We start from the raw sequence: 27317 nt of genomic DNA on the forward strand, positions 1-27317 counted from the left end.
GTGAGTAATTTAAACTTTAGATAACATCACAATGTTAATGTATTACGTTTTTTGAAGTATAGGTGAAGGGAAATATCAGATATGGAGAAACCTCACATTGCTCAGTTTGACCAATTTTTCTCCTGGAATAAGTAATAAGAATCAGATGAAGAGTTTCACCCCACCGGAGTGGTTACAATTACAGCAGACGCTTAGCAGAAAATCAGATGATGGATACATTTGGAACAAGATATGGACAAGTTACTGAGAAATAGAAGTACTTTTGCTTATCTTAACAAAAGACTTATGTGGTTCATCCTTCAATGCAATATCATATTGAATCCTCTGATGCTGTCTACAAATATGTGAGGAATAACTAAAGCTACATCCAAGTTGTTATAATTCCTAACATGTAACTTTTCAATGTGTTTAGGATCTTTGGTGTAACAAAAACTAGTCTTAGGATCATCGATTTTCCACTTTTGTTCCGCAGTTCCTCTCTCACTTTTTGCAGTCATGTCTAATGGTAGCCAAGTCATGCAATTCCTTCAATAAAATTTGAAAGACGTGTAAACGCATCTATCTTGTGCAGTATGACCAACTAATTAATACAACAACTATCAGCATATAAGTTATAACATTTTAGTTGCTGAAAGAAGCTCTGATTTCGATCACCACTATTTGTCCATTCAACCAACGATGTTTACCTATTCATATTACCAAACAATAAAATTTAAAGATTAAATTACTCACACCTGAAATTTTGTCCAGGTAATTAATGTGATATAATCCTATAAACTTCTAAATCCTTATTTTAAAGTATAATTAACAAATAATTCTCTCATTGAGAAGCTTTCATAAGCTAGAATCTATTTAACGTTGACCTAACCTAAGGTTGATACATTTCATCAAATTCACTTTAATAAAATTTATTTTAATCAGAATAAACAATAAAATTGATGTTAATAAAATTTGCCAATCAACAGTTCAATTGGAAAACTTCACTTCAATCCAATAAGACAGACTTTTTGCTTCAACAACCATTACAAAACCATGAATGAGAAATTGAACAAAATAAATAAGTTTCTTCAGGCACTCATTTGAGCATTGTAATCTTCTAGTTCAAGCTATTTCTTTAATTTCAAACTTGTTTAAATTTCTTTGAAAAGCAACCATCTTCCCTCGATCTCCGGTAACCTGTAGCATACACAAAATGAATCAACAAGTGTAAGATATTTAAAAAAATTAATAGTTTTTTAACAAACCACTATTTTAGTATCTGGAGTACTGTTTTATTTTTTATCAAGAGGAAGATAAAAACAAATGAACTAACTAGTTAATTCACCTATACACCGAGGATCAAATACAAAACAAATAAAAACACCAACCCCCTAATATAAACCTGCTACACTAAACCTTTAATATATCTTGGATACACTTCTCTTGGAAATCACAAAATACAGCACTCAAATACCACTTCAATACTTTCATCTCCTTGATCAGCAAACTATTGGTACCCTCTCCACACATCATCAAAATTCATTTGCAACAAACAAGGCTATCAAAAATATGCATCGACATCATTTTTCACACAACTAACTGATATAAATTCAGCAGCATCCATTCAACACTTGCATAGGATCATGATGCAATCAAGCACAAGATAACACTCATACTCAATCAGAACCGGTGCACTATTGATGACACAAACCAACATATTTATATCATCCAAAAAGGTAATCATGTTCCACACCATGCTCATAGTTTCAAATTTATTTGAATTTAATATAGACTAAACAAAACAACAAAACAAGATACTTTGGTTACGAGTTCTTAATATAAACAAATCAACAGACTGGTTAGTATAGGCAACTCTGTAAGTTGACAATTTAAAAAAAATAATTATTTCATAGAGAAGTAAATACTAAAACAAGGACAACTTACAGTGTTCATATCAATTTCAGAACACTAGAAAAGGAGGCATCCATGGCGAGTTCCCTAATTTCATCACTTATATCAGAACCTCCCAATACAATCTCACTCAGTTGTTTGCAGTTTTCCACGACATCTTTCACTCCTTTCTCCGTGACCAAATCACAATCTATCAGTAATAGTTCCAACAGCCCAGGACAACTCTTTGAGATCGCATAGAGTGTTTCATCATGAACATCTGTATTTGACAAATCCAACACCTGTAGCTTGGGAAGTACAAAGTTCATTTCAAATATGTCCCAATCTGCATAACATCCGTCTAAGTACAACTGTGTAATCATATCAAATCTCCTTATAACTTGCCAGATATCTTTAGATATCCAATCACAACGATGCAAATCAAGCAACTCCAAATTGGGGAAAGAAGAACCGAACATTATGACTTTTTCGACACTTGACCAGCTATTGTCACCCAAATAGAGAGACTTTAATTGAGGGTATACACCAATATCTCTCAAAGAATCATTATTCTCTAACATCTCTTGCCCAATAGCCGTATCTTCCATTTCGATCTCACTAAGTGAAGGACAATTTCTAACTAGTAAAAACAAGGATAATTCTGTGAGGTCCGAACAATAACTAAGGTTTATAGACACCAAATGAACAAGAAACAAAGACAACCGGGCAACATGTTTATCATTCAGAAAATAATTGCATTCAAGATCCAAATCTTGTAAACGTTGAAACTTGGATAACAAAGAGTGAGTTGCATTAGTGTGATTGTTGCTCAAACTTTTACCGAGGTCGAGTTGTTTGAGCAAGGTCGGATTCTTGGAGATTGTGAGCGATGTGATATTTAATGGGAAGCGAAGCTTGTTGAGGTCACAGTTGTAGTGCGAGAGGTCGAGGGAGTCGAGGTGTGTAAACCTTTCAAAGAGGCGATCAAGGAAAGGGCGTGTCTCATCCAAGATAGTAAGTGAGAATAGGAGTCTGTTGGTAACGGAGAGGAACTGTTTGGAGACAAGGGATAGATATTTTAAACAGTGACTACTGTTGTTGTCGTTGATGATGAGGAATCTGAAGACAATTTCCCAGCAATCATCAGGTAAATATGAACATGTTTGTTCCTGAACCAACTGTTGTGGAGATTTGAAAGAAGAAGTTATCTTCTTCCTTTTCTTTGGATTTCGGAAGAGTTTCACCCGTGGTAAATTTTCCGGTGAAGATTTTCTTTTCCTTTTCATTGGCAGGGAATGGTATGAGCACCGGCGAGGCCGGTGGGAAAGGAAATAGAAGAGAGAAACCATATGGCGGCCACGGTTTATTGTGTTTTAGGGTTTCGGTAAAAGAACTAGGAGTAGTTTGTATTGTGTTCGTTCTTTTATATATTAGACAATATTAATGGGCTTTGTTTGTGTCCATTTTTTTTTTATCTTTCTTGTGTCTTTTTCCACACAACAATAACCACTCCATATTTTCTCTAAAAAAAAAAAAACTCAATATTTTATTTTGTTTTACTGTACATAAAAAAGAAACTACTCCATAATTTTTGTAAAAAAGAAAATAAAAAGATCTCTTTTAGAGGAGAAAGAAAATTAGTGCATAAAGATTGAATTAATTTGTAACAAACTAAATTATTTTTTCAAATAAAATTATCTATTCTCTAAATATGAAACTTAATGACACCAAAAATACAATCTTACCCCTTCTTAATTTTTTGACACGTCATCAAAATTATATCCTTTTGTGTCTTTTTCATCAACTTCCCCCTATTTTTTCTCTCCTAAAAACAAATTCAAACAAACTTACTAAATAAAACACACAAACTTAATTTTTTTAAAAGAACAAACAAACTTAATCTTAATTCAATCAAAACAAATTTTCTTATAATTCAACTTCTAAATATCAAAAGAGTTAAAAAAATTTACAATCTTCTATTTTCTAAATATGACATTAATGTCTATCAAAAATACAATTTTACCCCCTCTTAATTTTTTGACGAATCATCAAAATTATATTCTTTTGTGTCTTTTACTTCAACTTCCCCATATTTTTTCTCTTAAAAATAAATTAAAACAAACTCACTCGATAAAACACACTAACTTAATCTTTTTTTAAAAAAACAAAACAAACAAACTTAATCTTAATCCCAAAACAAATTTTCCTATAATTCAACTTGTAAATATCTTTTTTTAGGGAACTTTTAAATATCTAAAGAGTTAAAAAAATTACAAAATATTTATTACAAGACATATACCTAATTTTCACAAAATTACACATTTTCAAGATTGCTTCTTTTCTAAAAATAATTTGCCTTTGTTTTTTATTTATCTTTTTCTTTAGTCAAAAGAAAAATTATATTAAATAAAAAGAAATATATAAAGAGACTGAGGGCATTAGACCTGACTCAAGTATAACAAAAAACGGGGATACCACATAATAAATCAGACCAAGACTCGGTTTGGATTGAGGTTATTTTAGGTTTATGAAAAATAATTTATGTAAATAAATAAGCTTTTATTTTAATTTATAAGCTCTCACTAACGAAAAGTATATCTTTATAAACTGTTTTTACATAAACAACTTTAAAAACTTATAAATAATACATAAAAATTCACTAATCAATTCTATTGTTTTTAATAAGCTCTAAAATAAGCTAATCCAAATGGGCCCCAAGTGGATCGATCCAAATATATTGTAACAAAAATCCACTAATCAACAAGCGAACAAGTTCACGGGCATGAAACCAGGTTCCAAAAAACCAATATGAAAAGTGAACCTCTGCGAAAAACAATTAATGGATCGACCGTCACCACGGTATCAAAATCCAAGTGTCAAAACTCCCTAAACAAATCAACAAGCATAAAAACTCTTTCAAGCTTGAAGAACCAGAGTGTAGACAAACAAGACACTTTGAAACTTGCATATCTCAACATATTTGAAAACAATAGAGAATCAAAGAAGTCAGGCCACCATGTCATATTATAAAATATTATTTTTTATTGTTGTAGATTATTAATTATTATATCTTTTAGAAATATGACTATAAAAAATATTGAAAACATGATAAATGAGTCACTAAATAATATTGTTGTACAATTCATACACGGGACTCATAACGATATCTTTATCAATAATAAAAATTTTACTATTTTAAATATTTCTACATATTTTTAGTTTACTACTTCATAATATTTAATAACAATTATTTCAATGATTTTATCATGGACAAATTACATTAGCCTCCCTTAAGGTCTTCTTAAATAACACAAACACCCGCTCTTTTTTTTAACTAAACAATAATCTTCTTCTTTTTATTATCAAATTGACAAGCACTTCTCTTATACTATAACACGGTTCAAATTTCGTTATTTTCATTTATTTTGAGCAATTAACTTCTTCATACAAGTATGAACTCATTTAATTTTCGACCATTTTTTCTTTCCATTTTTCACTTGGTGATTTTTCTCAACTTATTGTTCCTCAGTCAAGGTGGTTTAATTTTTAAACTATAATGTAATAAAACACATATATGGAAGATTATTTTCTTTTCATTGATCAACCACAATGTTCATCCATCAAAATTCTTCTCATTTCTACATTCTCCTTTGATCTCTTCTGTAATTGCCGATGTTTGGTTCTATTTGGTGGTAAAAATAAATGTTGTTATTATTTCTACATTGCGAGAAAAAAAATCTCATTTAACTTAATTTAGAAAAGAGAAAACAAATACAAATAAATTAAGAAAAAAATCTCATTTAACTTAATTGTGAAAAGAGAAAACAACCAAAATGATTGAAATTAAATTGTATATTTACAAAGTTATTGAAATGGATAAAAGGATGGGAGATTGATGTGTTTGAAATATTAGATGGGGTGTTTGTGTTATTTAAGAAAATCTCAAGAAAAGTCAAAGTAATTTACCATTTTATCATTAACGTCGGCTTTTAGTTTTTTTTTTTCCTTCTCAATTCATATAGTGCATAGCCCCGCACTTCGAATTAACCCGTGCAGAGCACGGGTCAGTGCTTAGCACGGGTTTGTTGCTAGTTTTTATTACAATAAACAAACACAATATAGAAATAATCTCTCAAATATTGAATCACAAAGTCACTTTTATTTGTAAGTGCCCTTTGGGCCCGGAGGCATGCCCTGACCCTGGTGGTGACCGGAGCCGAACCCACCTAAACTTTTTGTAACCAAAAAAAAGAAATAATCTCTCAAATATTGAATCACAAAGTCACTTTTATTTTAATCAGTTTGTTATAACTTTTTTTAAAAAAAAAATCATCTATTTAATAATATTAAAAAGTATTGTATCTATTTTAGAAGTTTGAGAAAATTCATTCGTAATGTTAATTTAAGTTGGAAGACAATGTTTCTTGTTTAACCATTCAAAGTTTTATTAATATAATCTCTGTTTTGTGTATTTCTAGGTGTCAATCACTTAGATACTAATCTCTTTTAAAATCAAACACTATGTTCATAAAAGTTTTGTACATATTGTTCTTGTTCTATGGTGTTACTCTTATTGGGTTGATGTGTGATTCGCAATTTTAGTTTAAGTCGGAAGAAGGACGCCGTTTTTTACAACATATTACAGCATATAAGCAGGTCAACTATGACCATCTCAACTAAATCTATGCTCATAACCATAAGCTGCCAAGAAACTTATCTGCCAGACAACATATCTCATGACAGTCAAACATATTTGGGATTGCTTTTGATTACACCCTTTTTGGAACGAGTTTGGATGTGCTCACTACTTGTGATGCCATCAGTGCTTTTGCCATTGTGAGACTTAACTCTTTTCTTACTTGCCTTCCTACCAGGTTTGACAAAGCTATCTTCCTGAGGATGCTGCACTAAGTACTTTCCTGCAATACTAGTCTCACAAGTATCCAATTTCTCAGTGTCAGTGTCGTGATCCATAGTACTGTCAGTAGCAGGATCTGTATCCTCCTAATCTCCCCAGAACTTGCGTAATATTGAACACTCTTCATGCCTGCTGCAGTAAAATTCTTGGAGCTACCAGTGATTATGACCTTCCCTTTATCAGGGCCAAGCACCTCATCTGTAGTTGTGATAGGAGTGACCAAGGGAAAATGATACAAACTGGTTTCAACATACGGAGCTGGCATGGGAATGACTGCCTCCCATGATCAGACTCCAACACCTGTGTGTTTGGAACAAAGACAACAAGCTGTGATGAGATGAGCTCTTTCTCCAAACAAACACTCTCCTTGGATGCTTGTTCAGCATTTTCAGTGATAGCTATAAGCTTATCCTTTGAAATGAGAGCATGAAGGACACCGTAGCTAACAAATGGGCCACATTACAAGGTCGTTCACCGTCTTATAATCATGATGGCTTTGTGAAATCTGTTCAGCCCTGTGAGATATCCTGGCTTTGTGAAATCTGTTCTGCCCTGTGAGATATCCTTCATGGTTTCAATTATAATGGCTTCTCTAATGTCTAAATCATAATTATTGCAAAATCTAATATTAATCACTTAAAAGTCACATTAGTTTAATTTTTTGAAGGGAGTCACACAAAATGAATCAATTGCTCATCATTTACCCAACAACAACCCCATAAATTTAAACTAGATCACTACACCAAGACAGAATCATATATAGTGCAGCCAAAACAGAATAACTACAGAATCATAAATCCCAAACCGGTCACATAAATTAGATATACTAGTGCAGTCATATGCAGCAGGAATGCAGTTGACCAATTATTTCTTATGTGCAACAATATTTTAGAGAATCAAATGCAATTAAAATCTAGAAAGAAATATATATGAAGCAATGTTGTTGTTATGGTGTATATATCCAAATGAAGTAGAAAGAAGTATCCAAGTACTATAAAAGTAATACAACACTTAAGTGAAAGAATCCAGATAAACAAGCTCAAAAAAGTACACAATATAATACTCTTTTTGTTGTCTTAAGCAACACTCTTTATGTTAAGTAACTAAAATAGAAAAACTTATCCTAAATAAAATTGCATTTGAAAAATTATTGGCATTTTACTTGTTTTACTTTTCATGTGTAATCACAAGTCCACAGATTTAACAACGACAGATTTTCTCAAATATCATACTCCTGATTCTCCTGTGTGGTTAAGATCAAAGCTTAAAAGTCATTAAGTCAATCAGTAGCAATCAAAAAATGTAGCGAATTAAATAAACTATCTTCCAACACTAAAGCACGAAATAGATATAGAAGTTACAAAACCAGTAAAGAGAAATGCTCTTCTAAGCCTATAACACTTTTGAGAGATCTGTGACAAGTAAGATAACATTACTACACTGATGCGATAAAACTTAAGAAAGAGAAATAAATCAAACGTAGGCTAATAATTTCAACAACACAACACGCAAATTGAACCAGAATTGCTATTTCTAGTGAAGACACATGAGATTAATACAATACAAAATATGGTAGACGACCGTTCACTAAAAGGATTTGAACTTTGAATGACATAGTATCGCAACCATTCACTTAACCGAACAATGTTGAAGGTTAATTTAAAGGGCGTTGAGCTTGTGTGGGAGTTGTTTGAATGTATAGCAATGGTTAAAGTTACGTTTCAAAGCATAACGATGGTGAATTGAGAGTATAACATGTTAAAAATAAAACTAAAACTATGCACACACATATATCATATTTAAAAACACTACACTCAACTGCTTGCATTACATTGTACATTATATAAAAATAGAACACTATTACTTATGGAATTATCATGCATGAGTAAATGCACATTTGAAGTAGACATTTTAAAAAAGTAATTTCTCAGAATTAAATCTTAAAGGAAAAGAAACTTACAAAATTCAAACTTCAGCACAACACTTCAAAACTACGTGCAAAGAAGGCATCCGTGACGCGAGAAGAGTTCTCTAATTTTGCTACTTATATGAAAACTCCCCGAATACATTTTTTTCAACTGTGTGCAGTTTTCTACCACACCTTTGACTCCCTCCTCTGTGAAATCATCACAATTTTTCAGTAACAGTTGTAAAAGCCCGCAACAATTCTTTGAGATCGTATAGAGTGTTTCATCATCAACTTTCGTATCTGACAAGTCCAATACCTCTAGCTTGGGAACTACAAAGTTTATTCCAAGGAGCTTCACTCCTGAACATCCGGATAAGTTCAAATGCCTAATCTTACAAGATCTTCTTAAAACTTGACAAATACCTTCAGATATTTGACGACACCAACTCAAATCAAGCAGCTCCAAATTGGGGAAAATTGAAGCAAACAATATGATGTTTTCAGGTAGCCAAACAGAGAGACTTCAGTTGAGGGCTTACACCAACAAAATCCCTCAAAAAATTAGAACTCACAGCACTCTCTCTCCCAATACTTGTGAATTCCATTTTGATCTCACTAAGTGAAGGACAATTTCTTAGGAGTGAAAAGAAGGCTGATTCTGTGAGATCAAGGCAAAAACTAAGTTCAATGGACTTCAAACCAGCAAGAAACAAAGAAAACTCGGCAACAAGTTGATCATTCAGAAAATAAGTCTGACTAAGATCCAAATGTTGTATACATTGACACTTGGATAACAGAGAGTACATTCCATCCATAAAGTTGGTAGGCTTGTTGGTTACTCTAAGTTGAGGGTAACGGAACACGGACATTAAAGGGTGACTGATGTTGAGTTTTTCAAGCAAATTAGCTCTATGAGATCGTTTGTTATAACTTTTTTAAGAAAAAAAATCTTTTTTTTTTTTAAATAACTTCAAAGAGTATTGTATCTATTTTAGAAGTTTGTGAAATTTCATTTGCAATTTTAATTTAAGCTGGAAGACAATGTTTCTTTTTTTTATTAACTATGTCAAAAGTTTGACCCTCTGTTTTGTGTATATCTAGGTGTCAATCACTTAGATACTAATCTCTTTTAAAATCAAACACTATGTTAATAAGTTTTCTTGTCCTAAGGCGTTACTTTTCAAGTGTGATTGGATTGGTGTTACTACGTCAATAAAGACTGTTTTTACATGGATCGTACATGCATGCATGTGATCAGCAGTAGTGCTAGCAAGTATTTATGATGCTTTTAAGGTTGTTGAAAATTTAAAAACCATATTATGTTGCACTGTTGATCATGTTTTGCTTTGCTTTCTGTAGAAAGTGCAATGAGGAATCGTAGATAGTTGAATGTTAAACGAAATTTTGGATGATCTAAAGAAAAGAGAGAAATCACATTGAGTCTCTTTCAGAAGTACAAGTGAAAGTTCAAGTAAAGAATGAGAGCTCGAGGTTATACACATATGCGAGGTGTGCGGGACATGCCAGACGGAGACTTTGTACTTGTTGATGTAGATCCTTTGGGAAATCCAATCGGTTGGGAAGGTAAAAATCTATTGAATGCAATAGGGATCTTGGTAAGGAAACATCAATGTGCTCGTATCAATTGTCTTAGTTGGAAAGACATGCATGAGTCGTACATTACTAACATCTTGAGCTAATTCAGGTCTAGTATAAATTTTTAATAGTTCAGCTAACAAGAAACTCGAGAGAGAGAAAATGAAATGAAAGTGAAAAACTTTATTAATGAATCAATCAAATGATACAAAGTGTATACGCTTATTTATAGACCAATGAGAGTCTATTGTAGTTATCATACACTAATCATATACTAATGCTACTCATCTAACTGCCATAACAGAAAGTCCAGCTGGCATATTCAAGTTACTTGATCCTCAAGTAACTTCTTCTTCCTCATTTGTGAGCTTACTTGCATCACAAGTAATCTCCTCTTCCTCTTTATTTTGTAACAGCCTCCCACAAGCTGGAGCTTGGTATATATCTACCATGCCAAGCTTGGACAATAGAGTAATGAAAGGCTTAGGATGCAGTGGTTTGGTGAAGAAATCTGCTGCTTGTTCAGCACTTGAAACTGGGAGAAGCTTCATAGTTCCATTTTGTACCTTCTCTCTTACAAAGTGACAATCTATCTCCAGATGTTTAGTTCTTTCATGAAACACTGGATTGGCTGCAATATGTAAAGCACTTCTGTTATCACAATACAATACAGGAAGCTTAGTGTTGTGAATCCTTAAATCCTTGAGAAGGTAAATCAGCCACTGCATTTCACAAGCTGCAGCTGAAAGTGCTCTGTATTCAGCTTCACTTGAAGATCTAGACACTGTGCTTTGCTTTTTGGTGCGCCATGATATAAGAGAGGAACCAAGGAAGAAGCATAAGCCTGTTATGGATCTTCTTGTGTCAACACATCCTGCCCAGTCTGCATCTGTGAAGCCTAAAAGCTGTATGTGTGATGACTTAGAAAAAAATAAACCTTTGCCTGGTGAATTCTTCAAGTATCTAATCACCCTACATGCTGCATTGTAATGAGTTTTGGTTGGTGCAGACAGAAATTGACTAAGTTGTTGAACCACAAAACAAATGTCTGGTCTTGTGTTTGTCAAGTATATTAATCTGCCTACAAGCCTTCTATATGAGTAGATATCTTCATAGGGTTGCCCCCCATCATGGTGCAGCTTGATAGAAGGATCCATAGGTGTGGAAACAGGTTTAGAACCTAATAAACCAGAGTCATTGAGCAAGTCTAAACAATATTTCCTCTGAGAAACAGAAATACCAGTTTTGGAATAAGCGACCTCAAGACCAAGAAAGTATTTCAGTTGACCTAAATCCTTGATTTTGAAAGATGCATCAAGTAAATGCTTGACTCTAGTGATTTCTGGCAAAGAATTTCCAGTTAAGATGATATCATCAACATAAATGAGCAGGGCAGTGAATGAATCATTAGAATCATTCACAAAAAGAGTGTGATCTGCAGAAGCTTGAGTATATCCTTGCTGAGTGAGAAACAAGGTTAACTTTTCATACCAGGACCTGCTGGCCTGCTTCAAACCATAAAGAGATTTATTTAACTTGCAGACTTGATTTGGTTTGGAAGTATGAACACCCTGTGGGATCTGCATATACACATCTTCATGGAGGTCACCATGAAGAAAAGCATTGTTCACATCAAGCTGGTGCAAGAACCAATCATTGATGGAGGCCAAAGCAAGAAGCATTCTAACAGTGGTGATCTTTGCTACTGGTGAAAAGGTTTCAAAATAATCAAGACCTTCAATTTGACTATACCCTTTAGCAACCAATCTGGCTTTGTACCTTTCAATAGTGCCATCAGAATGATACTTGATTTTGAACACCCATTTGTTCCCAATAGGTTTGACTTTGGGAGGAGAATCAACTAATGTCCATGTACCATTCTTTACTAAAGCCAGGATCTCAGCATTCATTGCCTCAACCCAGTACTCAGATTGCATAGCCTCTTCAAATGATTTGGGCTCAGTGTGGGAAGTAACAGAAAGAGTAAAACGTGATTGTGAAGGAGAAAGAAAATGAGAAGAAGTAAAATTGGACAAAGGATATAAACTACCTGAAGAAGATGAAGATGGTTGATCTGTGAAAGAGTTACAAACATAGTCTTGAAGCTTAACAGGAACATTTTTTACTCTTTCAGACCTTCTAATAACAGGTTCAACATCATCTATAGGATCAGGTAGATTAGGTATAGGAGGGTTTATAATAGGAGAGGAAGAATCATTATGATTGATAGGAGGAATGGGAAGAGAATCAGAGAAAGAATCCTGATTATGATACGCTACGCGTGGGACAGACGCAAGAAAATTATCAGAAGCAGAGGGAGGATCAGAAGCAGAAGTAGGATCAGAAGCGGAAGTAGGATCAGAAGCAGAAGTACGATCAGAAGCAGAAGTAGGATCAGAAGCGGAAGTAGGATCAGAAGCAGAAGTACGATCAGAAGCAGAAATAGGATCAGAAGCAGAAGTAGCATCAGAAGCAGAAATAGGATCAGAAGCAGTTTTATAAGGCAAAACATACTCATAAAAAACGACATTTCTGGAAATAAAAAGCTGCTTAGACTGTAAGTCAAAGAGAACAAAACCCTTGACACCAGTCTTATATCCAAGAAAAACACTCTTTCTTGCTCTAGAAGCAAGCTTAGTTCTGTGAGAACAAAGAGTAGAAGCAAAACACAATGAACCAAAAACTTTAAAACTATCAAAATCAGGGTTTTGATCAAAAAGAAGTTGATAAGGAGATTTATCCTTTAAAATGGATGAAGAAACTCTATTTATGATGTAAGTGGCATGCACAAGAGCATAAGACCAAAATTTTTTTAGGAAGTTTTGATTGAAAAAGAAGCGCTCTTCCAACATTCAATATGTGCTGGTGTTTTCTCTCAACCCTCCCATTTTGTTGGGGAGTTTCAACACAAGATTTTTGATGTAAAATTCCTTTTGAAGCATAAAATTGTTGTAAATCAAACTCAGGACCATTGTCACTTCTGACAGTTTTAACCTTGCAATCAAATTGATTTTCTGCAAAAAGTATAAAGTTTTGAACTTGTAATTGAACTTCTGATTTTGATTTCAATAAAATGATCCATACAAATCTACTATAATCATCCACAACAGTAAGAAAATAACTATGACCATGAATGGATTTAATAGAAAGAGGACCCCAAATGTCAAAATGCAAAATATCCATTTTATTGATTGCTCTTTTGGTACTGATACAAAAGGGAAGTTTCTTTTGCTTAGCAAAATGACAAGTTTCACACACTAAGTTGGGATCAGTTTGCAAGAAAGGAAACTGCTTATTCATAATAGCTAATCTAGAATGAGATAAATGCCCTAGCCTATAGTGCCAAAGAGCTGAAGAAGGAATGATATTGGGATCAGCAACTGAAACAGACATGACTCTGGACATGCTAGCTTCAAGGTTTAGTTTGTACAATCCTTCACATAGATCAGCCAAACCAATCTTCCTTTGAGAAGTCATATCCTGCAATTCACAATATTTGTCAAAGAAATGTAAAGTGCAATTTGAACTGGAACATAATTTGGACACTGAAATCAAATTAAAAGAAAAATCTTTGAGATATAGAACTCTATGTAAAACTAGATGAGGTGTGAGACTGATGGTGCCTGCTATATTAGTGACAACAATAGTATTATTAGGAAGTTTAACATTGGTAGGCTCAATGTTATAATATGTAGTAAACCAGTTCAAAGAAGAGCAAATATGATCACTTGCTCCTGAATCTAATATCCAGGAGTTAGATTTAACACAGGCCAGGCAATGTGCAACAGGTAGGGAACAATAAGCATTACCTGAAGTAGATGCTTCAACTGGTGTATGACCAATTGAAGCTGAAGTGCTGACCTGGTTTACCAAAGACTGAGGAGATGCAACCTTAGAGGATTGAATTAAGGCAAGAATGCTGTCATACTGTTCTTTAGTAAATGCAGGCAATGAACCAGAAGCAGTCTCAGTAGATCCTTTACAACTTTCATCAGGATCTTCAGATTGCACAGAATTTGCATTAGAGTTGAATCTACCATTACCATAGTTGGGAGGATAGCCATGCTTTCTGTAACAGGTCTCAATAGTGTGACCTGATTTACCACAAAAGCTACATTGTCTACCACTTTTCCCTCCCTGAGAAATGGATCCCTTGCCTCTACCATAAGGTTTCTTGGTTTCAACAGCATTAACCAAGACTTTACTATCATCAATAGCATCAATACCTTCATGACTTTCTTCTTGAGCCACTAAAGAGTAAACTTTGCTGAGAGGAGGTAATGGATCCATAAGCAGAATTTGAGTACGAACAATGGAAAAACCTTCATTAAGGCCACTCAAAAACTGAATCACTTGATCCTCATGCCTAAATTCTTTAACATTTCGCATGGAAGCACACACACATCTCATAGGGCAAACACATGAAGGTGTAGGTCTATGACTATCATACTCTTCCCAAAGAGATTTCAATTCAGTGTAATAGTCATTAACAGAACCAGTACCTTGTTTGAGATTATTGATCTCAGATTTGAGCTTCCAAACACGAATACGATCAGCTTTGCTAAAACGTTCTTTCAACTCATTCCAAACGTCAGAAACGTTATCAATATACACAATGCTCTGTGCAATACTATCAGAAACAGAGTTCATGATCCATGAGTGGATAAGATTGTTGCAACGTTCCCATGCAGAAAAATTCAAATCATTATCAGTAGGAGGAGGAATTGTTCCATCTACAAACTGATACTTGTTCTTGCCACCAAGACCTCTACGCATAGCACGCGCCCAAGCTTGATAATTGGACGTGTTCAATTGAGGCTTGATTGCAACTGAATGAGGTCCATCACTGGGATGAACATAGTAAGGTGAAGAATAATCTTGTGTTGGATCTTGATTTCGAACCATGATTGATTGAAAGAAAATCAAAATCTGAACGATTCAGGAATCAACACAAAGATGAGAAAAGAGATACGAAAAAGAAAGGATCTTCAACGAGAAGAAAGAAGAAAAAAGTAAGAAGCTTGAAAAAGCTTCAGAAACACGCATCCATGGCGGAAACGGTGCGTAACTGAATCGTAACCACCTTCCCCAAAGAGAAGGCTCCTGATACCATAACAAGAAACTCGAGAGAGAGAAAATGAAATGAAAGTGAAAAACTTTATTAATGAATCAATCAAATGATACAAAGTGTATACGCTTATTTATAGACCAATGAGAGTCTATTGTAGTTATCATACACTAATCATATACTAATGCTACTCATCTAACTGCCATAACAGAAAGTCCAGCTGGCATATTCAAGTTACTTGATCCTCAAGTAACTTCTTCTTCCTCATTTGTGAGCTTACTTGCATCACAAGTAATCTCCTCTTCCTCTTTATTTTGTAACATCAGCATCAACTCATCTCTTCTAACTTATATTTTTTTGATTTGTTCCTGAAATATCTAAGCAAACAGAAAAAATACTAAAGGATAACATGTGCATAAAGTGGAGGAAATTAAAGTATGATTTGAAGTCAAAGGGATGTGAATACGTTGAACCGAAGAGGAAATGGCTGCATACATTCCTGATAAATGGGTTTATCGTATTCAGTGTCGCGAGATAGTACATCTCTTTCTTGATTCTGTTACCGTTTCATTCTTTGGTTGAGTATAACTATCAGTACATGCAATTGTAGAACTATCAATACCGTCAATTGCATGATTTTGCATATATAACTATTAGTATTTTCAATGTTGAAATACTGCCAAATCTTATTAGCAATATTCTAGTAGTTATACAAACAACAACTATTTCCCCTGATTGATAAAGATCTCATGAACAACGTTATAATTTAAGCAATCGATCGATTTTGTTTGCCACCAATATTGGATAATACGCCTATGAATCTTATTTTTGAGACAAGTGAATTTGAACCGACCAACCTCGGCATTAAAGTCCACGCAAACAAATATTTAAAGAGGGTAGTGGTGGGAAAAATTTATGATGTAAATTAAAGGACCAACTTGTTGCAAAAAAATTAAAAAGACTAACTTATTAAAAATATCTAGCTTTAAGAATCGCAGGTAGTTTTCAGCCTAAAGTCAACTGATCTCTTGAAAGATGGAAATTAAGGTTGATACATTTCATCAATTTCATCAGAAAATTAAAACAGATCAGATGGAAAACTTCACAACAATCCAACATGACAGGCTTAAATGTCTTTGACGTGCAATCTTCCTTTGATCTCCAGTAACCTGTAGCATACACAAAATGAATCAACAGTATTTCAAATGTCACTCAATTGGCTGTGAAGCCCACACCCAATTAACAACCACAATTCCACAACGACAAAATCATATGATGCGTGAAAGAAAGTCGTGTGGTAGTAGTACAACAACAAAAAGTGTAGCAACGACTTGTTGTTTACTAATATAAGATAAAGAAGAGTAGTAACAAGACATTATTATAATTTTTCTACCAAACAGCTGCCCCATAAATTGAAATTAAATCACTAAACCAAGACAGAATCACACAGTGCATAAAACCAAAACAAAATCACTGCACGAACACTCCCAAAATTGAAACTACATCAGCTAATTTGCATCAATTGAAGCTGCTACTGTCATATATTTATATAACAGCCGCGGTAATGCAGTAAACCCCACCCAAAAAACTGATCAATTACTAGATAGGCATCAAAACAAGCAAACTAGACAGCAGCTCACTAAAAAACATGCAGCATATAAGAATGCCTTTTTTTGTTTACTAATGAGTTACCTATACAGGTATACCGGAATGAGAATATGAGACACCTATATGATTGCTTCCGGTAAATTCAGTTTGATGAAGTTTTGCTTTGGATCAAGTTTTTAAGAAGTCGTTCAGAATGAGTATGTGATGGGTTTCAAGTAATAATTGATACTTTTCTGATATGGTTTTGGAGATTGTCCTGCCAAAGAATAGAAACTGCCTGGAAGAAAACTGAGGCTAATAGCAAGGATCGGCACTATATGCAAATTTTAAAAAATAAAAAATTCAGTTATCTTTTTACTTAAAATTACTCTTTCAAAAATTAAGAAAGATTTTACCCTTTTCCCCTATATTTTTGGCCATCTAAAGCCTTCCCCTCCCCTCCAAACTCTCAAACAAAGCCTTAGGGAATTATCATGTACAATTAATGAGTAAATGCACATTTCTAAGTTGAAATTCTGAAAAAGTAATTTCTCAAATAAATGAATCTTAAAACAAAAACAACTTACAGTGTTCAAACTTTACCATAGCAATTTCAGAATACTAGCAAAGATGGCATCCATGACGCGAAAAGATTTCCCTAGTTTTGTCACTTAAATGAATTTTCCCCAAATAAATCTCTTGAAGTTGTGTGCAATTTTCCACCACATGTTTCACTCCTTTCTCTGTTACACTTTTACAATTATCAAGTTGTAATTGCAAAAGCCCACAACAATTCTTTGAGATCGCATAGAGTGTTTTATCATTAACCTTTGTATTTGACAAGTCCAACTCCTCCAGCTTGGGAACTACAAAGTTCGTCCCACGTAGCTTCACTTTTTTACAATCGGCTAAGCACAAATGCCTAATCTTGCAACATCTTCTTAATACTTGACAAATCCCTCTAGATATACCATTACAAGAATATAATTCAAGCAACTCTAAATTGGGGAAAATGGAAGCAAACATTATGATATTTGCATCACTTAACCAAGAATTTTCAGCCAAATAGAGAGACTTTAATAGAGGATGTACACCAAAATACGCCAAAGAATCATTATTTACTACACTACCCCCAATGTTTTCCATTCTGATCTCACCAAGTAAAGGACAGTTCCTAGCAAGTGCAAACAAAGCTGATTCTGTGATCTTGCTACAATTACTAAGGTTTACGGACACCAAATCACCAAGAAAAGAAGACAATTTGACAACATGTTGATCATTCAGAAACCTATTATCTTCAAGATCCAAATGTTGGAAACCTTGATGACACTTTGATAACAAACAAAAGAGTCCACCATAATTATTGCCAAAACAAATGTTAAGGTCAAGTCTTGTCAAAGGAAGACGTTTCCTTGCAAAAGTGTAGAGCAACTCATCGGAGATATTCAAAGCAGACAAACCAAGACAAGTCAAACTCTTCAAACTCACCAATGAGTCAATTAAATGCGAAGCAGTGAATTCATCGTGAAGTGATATTGATAACAATAAAGACGTCAATGTTGGTCTCTCACGGAGAGCAGAAGCAATGCCTGCATTGGTTAATGCATGACAACCAAACATATTTACTTCCTGCAGAAGCTTGCAGTTGTTGAACAAGTGGAAAAGCGATTGATTGTTGATGGGAAAGTAAGAAAGATTAACCTTGCGAAGTTTGGAAAGTGCGAGTGAGAGAGCCTGAACCCCATGGACATAGCTATCAGACTTGTCAGCTATAGTGTCCATGAACATTCCAACCTCGCTGAGATCGAGTTCTTCGAGTAAAGGGAAACTTTCGGCTATAAGTAACAGATGAGTGGCATTGATATCATAAATGTTGGAACAAGTGAGAGAGGTCAAAATTGTATTATTCTGAGAGAAAGCTCGCAGTCCATTTTCCGGAACTGTGGGTTGATAGGAGATATTGAGTAAAGTGATTTTCAATGATGGGAAACAAGAGATTTGGCAAAGAAGGTCGTCCATGTCATCACCACTGTATCGCGAGAGATTGAGGGAGTTGAGGTTGGTGAACCTTCTGAAGAGGCGATGGAGGAAAGGTTGTGTTTGATTCTGGCGGAGAGTAAGTAAGAATCGGAGGCCGTCGGTGATGGAGAGGAATCGTTTGGATACGGCAGAGAGAGAATTCAAGTTGCGACGGTTGTTGATTTCGTCGCCGTCGTTGATTATGAATCTGAAGACAGTTTCCCAACAATCATCAGGTAAATATAAATATATTGCTGCATCAATAGTAGTTTTGCTTTTTGTTTCAATGGAAGAAACCATTTTTTGGGAAGATTTAACAGAAGAAGTTCTCTTCCTTTTCATATGTGAAATTGTTGTTTCAGCCCATAGTCACATAATTCGCTGGATTGACGGTGAACCGCGAATTGGTTTGCGCGAACCGATTCGCGGTACTTTCGCGTACTGGTTCGCGAAAATTCGTGAACGAATTCGCCAAAACCAACGAAACATGGGTACCGGAAAAAACGCGCGTTGTGAGAGTGAGAATGAAGAACGTCATATTACCGAAAAAAACAGGTCCGTTGGGCGGCGGCTGTGGCTGTATCGCGTGAAGGAAGAAGATGAAATTAGGGTTAGTTATGAAGTTGGGCTTCTCTCTTGCTGGATCTGTTTTTTATAATGGGCTTTTCTGATTTGATCCAATGAAATGGGAAAATATGTAATAAGTATGGCTTTGTGGATTTTTTTTATTTTTTTTTTAAAACGTAAACTCTATTTTTTAACTAAGATAGTTTTTTTTATCAAAACTTTAAATACTTCCAAAATAGTTTTTACTACAAATGCTAGCATGGGTTCACTGTTTTTGTTTTTTGAATATTTTTTAACTACAAATACTTCTAAAGTTATTTGAGAATTTAATTAGAGAGAGTGAGGGTTTTGAGAACACGAAGAAGATTGCGTCACACATAAATCAGGGTTTGTGAGCACGTAGTAAAAAAGACTGTAGAAACAATATATTTTATAATAAAAAAATTAGGGTCAAGTGTTTTTACGCTTTTTGCCCTTGAAAATTGAACCGACACCTTATGTTCCTTTTTATATTCCGAGACTATAGAAGAGTTTCTCATCCTTTCAAAATAAAAACATAAGTTCTCTCAAAAAAAAAACATTAGTTTATCATCCGCATGGAATATGCTAGGTCGAGCTACACTTTATAGTAATAGATAGAAGTAAGAAATAATATTGTTTACCTTTACTTAAGTAAGTCAGCCTTATAGGTTTAAAAGACTTTTTTTATGGCCTGTAATTTGGCCTTTTTAACTAATTAAACTTCCAAAAGAGTTTAAATCTTCTCTATTTATTGAAAAAACAACTTGATCTGGCTTGTACTAGACTAGGGCGTAGGCCCTTATAGTTCGGCTTAGCCTATTCCTATCCATATATTCTATAGATAGTAGGAAACAAATTACCCATCTAATTCATTGTTTTTTTTGTCAAGTAGCCTAGTGGCTTGAGCTCACACATTTTAAATGTGAAGAAGTGGGGTGTCTGAGGTTCGAACCCCGACCCCTGCATATAGTATGCAATGACCCTGCCAATTGAGCTAAGCTCACATGACAAATATAATTCATTGTTTCAAGTGTTATTTTCTGCAAATGTGTCACTTATGAATATGGTTGGAAGATACGGTTCATATATGATACAACTGTTTGTCAATAGTGCATTGTTTTAATATAGTAATTATAATTTATTTATTATAAAAATCAAACACGAGACAAATGTAGCTCACTATAGAATTTCTAAAAAAATTCTTTCACAAAAAATAGAATAACTAAATAATTAGTTTTTTTAGTATTTTTTTCACAGAAAAGAGAATAATTATAATAAACTAATTTGTCAGATCGTTTGCAGCTGTTAGGGGGTGAAAAGGTGTGTGTTTGTGGGGATTTCAATGCTGTCCGTAATGCGGAGGAAAGAAGGTCAGTTAGGGGTCACAGTTCAGTCCAGGAGTTCCAACATTTTAATCTTTTTATCGATGAGAATGGGTTAATAGATTTTCCGTTATGTGGTAGATGGTTCGCATGGTACAAAGGGGATGGCACTTCCATGAGCAGGATAGATCGTTTTCTAATTTCAGAGGAATGGTGTCTTCAATGGCCGAATTGTTTTCAGGTAGCCCTTTTACGGGGGCTCTCTGATCATTGCCCCCTGCAGTTGTCTGTGGATGAGGAAAATAGGGGACCCCGTCCTTCTAGAATGTTGAAATGCTGGCAAGAGATGCCGGGCTATAAACAGTTTGTTCAAGAAAAATGGCAATCATTTCAAGTTGAAGGGTGGGGTGGCTATGTTCTTCGAGAAAAATTAAAATTGATTAAGTGAGCATTGAAGGAGTGGCATATGGTTCATGTTAAAAATATTATAGGTAGAATTGATGCCTTAAAATCTCGTCTTTCTGAGTTGGACGTTAAAGGGGAGGATGGTGAACTGTTGGAGGATGAGATTGATGAAATGAGAGGTTTAACGCATGACATTCGTTCTTTGTCACATTTTAGTACGAGTATTAGTTGGCAACAGTCAAGGATGCTTTGGTTGAAGGAGGGAGATGCTAATTCCAAGTATTTCCATTCTATTTTATCTAGCCGTCGGAGGAGAAATGCCATTGTGCCTTTGATGGTCAATGGAGAGCTTGTGGAAGGTGTGCAGCCAATCCGAAATGCAGTCTTTAATCATTTTAAGAATCATTTTGCGGATCAGCATGTCATAAGGCGCGAGGTTGGAAATTTGCGGTTTCGAAGTTTGTCTCATGTGGAAGGTAGCGGCCTAATAAAACCTTTTTCAGCTGAAGAAGTAAAAGCGGCGGTGTGGGACTGTGATAGTTATAAAAGTCCTGGTCCAATTGGTGTGAATTTCGGGTTCATTAAGGAATTTTGGGTTCATTAACAGGATTTTCGGCCCATTGCTTTGGTGGGATGTTTGTATAAAATTCTGTCGAAAGTGTTGGCCAACAGGTTGAGAATGATTATTGGTCAGGCTGTATCTGAGACTCAGACAGCTTTTGTGAAAGATAGACAGATTTTAGATGGCATTCTAATTGCAAATGAAGTGGTTGATGAGGCAAAAAAGAATAAAAAAGAATTGATGCTTTTTAAAGTTGATTTTGAAAAAGCCTACGACTCGGTTGATTGGGGGTATCTGGATGCCGTAATGCAAAAGGTGGATTTTCTGGTGTTATGGAGGAAATGGATCAAAGAGTGCGTCACAACAGCCACTGCTTCTATCTTAGTAAACGGAAGTCCAACTGATGAGTTTCCTCTTCACAGTGGATTGCGGCAGGAAGATCCCCTCTCTCCCTTTTCTTTTCTTATTAGCAGCTGAGGGCCTAAATGTTATGATGCAAGCGCTGGTGTGGAAAATAATTTGTATACGGGATACGGAGTTGGATTATCAAGATCGGTTGTGGTATCTCATTTGCAATTTGCGGATGATACACTACTTCTTGGTGAAAAGAGTTGGGCCAATGTCCGAGCATTAAGGGCGGTTTTGAATTTATTTGCGGATATGTCTGGTCTTAAAGTGAACTTTCATAAAAGCTTATTGGTTGGTATTAATATTGGGGATTCTTGGTTGATAGAAGCATCATCTATTTTAAATTGTAAAGTGGGAAAAATACCGTTTGTGTATCTTGGCTTGTCAATTGGCGGTGATCCTCACAGATTAGTCTTTTGGGAACCTGTGGTGTCTAATATTAAGTCTAGACTTTTGGGGTGGCACAGTCGATTCCTGTCTTTCAGAGGCCGTTTAACTCTTCTTAAATCTGTCCTGACCGCGCTTCCTGTCTATGCTCTTTCCTTCTTCAAAGCTCCGTAGGAATAATAATTAGAACGATTAAATAATAATACAAATTTTTATATAATAATATGATATTGTTGATTTTATTAAAAAAGATAAAAAAAAAATTGTTATATTATTGTTGTCATTGAAAAATATAAATATGGTTTGTATAGTTTGTTACATTTAAAAGTCACAAATAACTATCCTTATAATCTGTTATCTATATCAAAAAATTTATATAAATTATCGTTTGTAATTTACACGCAAATTAAAAATATTCCCTCACCTTCCCTCCCCTCCAAAACTCTCGAACCAAACAGACTCTTAGTCTCATGTATCCATCTTCATAGATATGGATCAATGTTTTGTGGGTTCTCCGGCTTATTTAGGGGATTTGAAACGGCTGTAGACAACCCTCTGGACGGGTAGATACACTAATATCAAATTCGTCCCCATGGGTGATAATCTTGTGTTGCTCTGGTGCCCGATTGAAGGTGAACTAGAGAGAGTGATGAAGAAAAACCAAAACTGGTAGTTAGGAAATTTCTGAGAGGTTGTTCCTCGGTGTTCGACGGCGATGGAGACTTTAAGGGATGTCAAGACCTTTCGTATTCCTTTGCACATTTGGGATATACATGAAATGGTGCATCTAAATTAACATAATCTCCAATGTACGAAGGCCATTACAAAGTACATACTATATATGGTTATTCATTACTTTGAGTGGATAAAACGTTAATAGTTAAACTTTCCTTAAATTAATGTTAAGCTAATGGTGTGCTCACGAGTTAGTCAAGTAGTCCCATATAATCCTAGCCTCCACATTTATTCTTGTGTACCGTCATGTATCTGGAAATTGCTAGCTAATGAAATGCAACGAATTTCATCCTTAACAAAAATTAAAATTAGTGAATTTGAAAACTTGGGAGAAGTAAATGTTTTCTGAAAAGAGTATATAGTCTTAGAATGTGAAGCAGAACATATCTCATATTTCTCCGAATTTGTAGTTGACAGATTTTTAATTGATAGGATTCTAGGAGTAATTACTTCACACTTTAATCACTTACGAATTCCCGTGAGCTGCTAATTCACGTTTCCCCGCCATCATGTACACATCTCGATGCTCGCATATATCTCTTCACCGTTGACATTAAATAATGGCTCCTTGCGATATTCTTTTTTCGCACAGTTCCATCAAGCCGACATTCTTCAAATCATACTAATAAGGATTATAGGGCGAAACGATTCTAGAATTCAATAGCCATCGACTAGGGGATGCAACGTTAATATTTCTTGTTTACTTCTCAAAACTTCTTCGTGCAGCTGTGCTTCTAGGCTCTTCTCATTATCTACTATTTTTCTATTGTATGGATTTTTAGTTCTTCTTCTTCAAGAGAAGTGTATGGATGAGCTCCCATATGTCCAAATCATGTGGTTGAGGGAGTTAATGTTAGGTTTTCCAAATGGTTGCTAAATATCCATTTAAGTGTGACATAATTTTAAATCATTGTGGCATGCTATGGACTGCAGTTATAATAAAGAATGTGCCAATCTCAGGGCGGCTACAATATATGCTATTGAACATAATAACCACAAGAGTAGTTACAATCAGATTATATCAAGTAAAAGGAAGTGATAAACCAAGAAACTTAAGATGGACAAGTTACTGAGAAATGGAAGTACTTTGCATTTTACTGCTAACTAAATTACTTGCTTATATTAGCAAAAATATTACGTGGCTCATGATTTATGTTCTTGCTAGATAGATACTTCAGGATCCAAAATTCAGTATTTGTTCTTCAACCTTCAATGCAATTGAGTCCTGCTGTCTAGAATTATGCGATGAATAACTCTATCAGTTCTAAAGAATTATGCGATGAATTGTGTGTAATTAATTTACTTGTCCTCTTTCACAGTTTGCAGTCATGTCTTATAAGGTAGCCAATTGCACTGTCTACAATTTCTATAGTCAATAGATAATTGAATCCTCAAATGCTGTCTATTATTCATTTTCTTCTCCTAAACTGATTTTCCTTTTCCACTTAGAAATTGTTTGTCTAAACAAGCTCTCATTTCCATCACCACCACTGTTTGCACATTCAACCAACTATGTTGACTCTTTTCAGAAACATTCCACTTCATTGGTTTGGCTATTCATATCACCAAACATTGAAATTTAAAGTTTAAATTACTAACACCTGAAAACTTCTAAATGCTTCTTTTAAAGTAAAAGAAACGAATAATTCTCTAATTGAGAAGCTGTCATAAGCTAGAATCTATTTTAACTTTGACCTAACGTATAGTTGATACATTTCATCAAATTTATTACCAAATAAAGCATAGGTAACCTCAGCAATCAGAATAAACAATAACAATGATGTTAATAAAATTTGCCAATCAATCGGAAAACTTGACTTTAATCCAACAAGACAGACATTTTGCTCCAACAAATATCACAAAACAGTGAACGAGAAATTGAACAAAATAAAGAAATTTCTTGGGTACTCAATTGAGCTTTGAAATCTTCCGGTTCTAGATATTTCTTTAATTCCAAACTTTCTTAAACTTCTTTATAATGCAACCATCTTCCCTTGATCTCCGGTAACCTGTAGCATACACAAAATGAATCAACAGTGATAATTTCCCCTTTTTCAAATGGCGCTTAATTGGCTGTGAAGCCCAAACATCCACTAGATTCCAGAACAATGGGACCGGTGACCATGGATGAAACTCTAAGCAGAGCAGTATTGATGACACCAACCAACACACATCACGATTTACCAAACTGCTTCTTACAATCCGTCACATTTCCCAAAATAATAATTAAAAGTTAAGGCAGAGCAGCTGCGGAATCATTGTTCTAATTAGCCAATATAATAATTAATGAGCTCATATCATCTTTGTTTCACATTTATTTTAATTGAATATAAAATTATACTCCCACCCCAAGATACTTTGGTTATGAATTATCAATATAAACAACAACAACAAAAACAACAGACTAATAACTAAATGCACCTTTGTAAGTTGACAATTTTTAAAAATAATTTCTTACAATGTTCATGTCAATTCAGAACACTAGAATAGAAGGGATCCATGGCGAGTTCCAAAATTTCAGTTGTTTCTGGCACTTCAATCTTTGTCAGTTGTTTGCAGTTTTCTACCACATCTTTCACTCCTTTCACTGTGACATCGTAACAATCATTCAGTGATAGTATCAAAAGCCCAGGACAACTCTTTGAGATCGCATAGAGTGTTTCATCCTGAACATCTGTTACTGACAAGTCCAACACCTGTAGATTGGGAAGTACAAAGTTCATTTCAAATATGTCCACATCTGCTTTACATTCGTCTAAGTACAAATCTGTAATCATATCAAATCTCCTTATAACTTGCCAAATATCATTAGATACCCAATTACAACGATACAAATCAAGCAACTCCAAATTGGGGAAAGAAGAACCAAACATTTTGATTTTTTCGACACTTGACCAGCTATTGTGACCCAAATAGAGAGACTTTAATTGAGCGTATACACCAATATTTCTTAAAGAATCATTGTTCTTTAATCTCTCTTTCCCAATAGCTGTATCTTCCATGTTGATCACACTAAGTGAAGGACAATTTCTAACTAGTAAAAACAAGGATAATTCTGTGAGGTTGGAACATTCTCTAAGGTTTATAGACACCAAATCAACAAGAAACAAAGACAACCGGGCAACATGTTTATCCTTCAGATAATAATAATTGTTTTCAAGATCCAAATGTTGTAAACATCGAAACTTGGATATCAAAGAGTGGATTGCATCAGTTTGATTGGTGAAGATTTTGAGTGATGTGATATTTAATGGATTTTGAGTGATGTGATATTTAATGGGAAACGAGGGACTTTGCAGAGAAGCATGTCCAGGTCACAGTTGTAATGCGAGATGTTGAGGGAATTGAGGTTTGTGAACCTTTCAAAAAGGCGATCAAGGAAAAGGCATGTTTGATCAGAGATAGTAAATGAGAATAGGATACGGTTGGTGACGGAGAGGAACTGTTTGGAGACAAGGGATAGAGAATTTAAACAGTGACGACGGTTGTTGTCGTTGATGATGAATCTGAAGACAATTTCCCAACAATCATCAGGTAAATATGAACATGTTTCTTCCTGAACTAACTGTTGTGGAGATTTTAAAGGAGTTATCTTCTTCCTTTTTTTTGGATTTTGGAAGAGTTTCACTGGTGGTAAATTTTCCAGTGAAGATTTTCTTTTCCTTTTCATTGGCAGGGAATGGTACGAGCACCGGCGAGGCCGGTTGGAAAGGAAATTGAAGAGAGAAATCATACGGTGCCTCAGGTTTATTGTGTTTTAGGGTTTCGATAAAAGGACTAGGGGGTAGTTTGTATACATATGCATTGTGCAATGGGCTTTTTTGTGACAATCTTTCTTTAACTATATATCGATTTATTTGTCCCTTTTTTTAATATATTTTTGTGTCTTTTTCCAAAAAACAATAACCACTCCATATTTTTCTGTACCAAAAACACTACTGCAT

General features: G+C 34.7%; 5 protein-coding genes across 5 annotated transcripts; 1 reads left to right on the plus strand and 4 right to left on the minus strand.

Moving 5' to 3' along the window:
* Positions 1–970: 970 nt before the first annotated feature.
* On the minus strand, positions 971–3820 carry LOC146913013 (F-box protein SKIP1-like). The gene is made up of 2 exons (XM_085718429.1): positions 1924–3820; positions 971–1176 (listed from the first exon to the last, which is right to left on the minus strand). The coding sequence occupies exon 1, from the start codon at positions 3216–3218 to the stop codon at positions 1929–1931; it is 1290 nt and encodes a 429-aa protein (XP_085574555.1). The 5' UTR covers positions 3219–3820; the 3' UTR covers positions 971–1176; positions 1924–1928.
* A 6810-nt stretch (positions 3821–10630) lies between these two features.
* Positions 10631–15197, minus strand: LOC146913014 (uncharacterized). Its single transcript, XM_085720850.1, has 3 exons — positions 13890–15197; positions 13549–13772; positions 10631–12932 (listed from the first exon to the last, which is right to left on the minus strand). The coding sequence occupies exons 1-3, from the start codon at positions 15195–15197 to the stop codon at positions 10631–10633; spliced, it is 3834 nt and encodes a 1277-aa protein (XP_085576976.1).
* A 2346-nt stretch (positions 15198–17543) lies between these two features.
* On the minus strand, positions 17544–19308 carry LOC146913015 (uncharacterized). Its single transcript, XM_085716277.1, has one exon. It carries the CDS (start codon positions 19306–19308, stop codon positions 17569–17571), a length of 1740 nt encoding a protein of 579 aa, XP_085572403.1. The 3' UTR covers positions 17544–17568.
* Positions 19309–19453: 145 nt separating this feature from the next.
* On the plus strand, positions 19454–22812 carry LOC146913016 (uncharacterized). Its single transcript, XM_085720851.1, has 6 exons — positions 19454–19576; positions 20857–20924; positions 21018–21283; positions 21368–21857; positions 21954–22059; positions 22453–22812. Exons 1-6 carry the CDS (start codon positions 19454–19456, stop codon positions 22810–22812), a joined length of 1413 nt encoding a protein of 470 aa, XP_085576977.1.
* Positions 22813–25120: 2308 nt separating this feature from the next.
* LOC146913017 (F-box/LRR-repeat protein 16-like) lies at positions 25121–27043 on the minus strand. The gene is made up of 3 exons (XM_085720852.1): positions 26733–27043; positions 25832–26664; positions 25121–25382 (listed from the first exon to the last, which is right to left on the minus strand). Exons 1-2 carry the CDS (start codon positions 27041–27043, stop codon positions 25842–25844), a joined length of 1134 nt encoding a protein of 377 aa, XP_085576978.1. The 3' UTR covers positions 25121–25382; positions 25832–25841.
* Positions 27044–27317: the final 274 nt, after the last annotated feature.

The sequence above is a fragment of the Medicago sativa genome, chromosome 6 (genome assembly GCF_051527215.1).
Source record: "Medicago sativa cultivar Bolivia chromosome 6, Bolivia_mono, whole genome shotgun sequence".
Taxonomy (NCBI): Eukaryota; Viridiplantae; Streptophyta; class Magnoliopsida; order Fabales; family Fabaceae; genus Medicago; species Medicago sativa.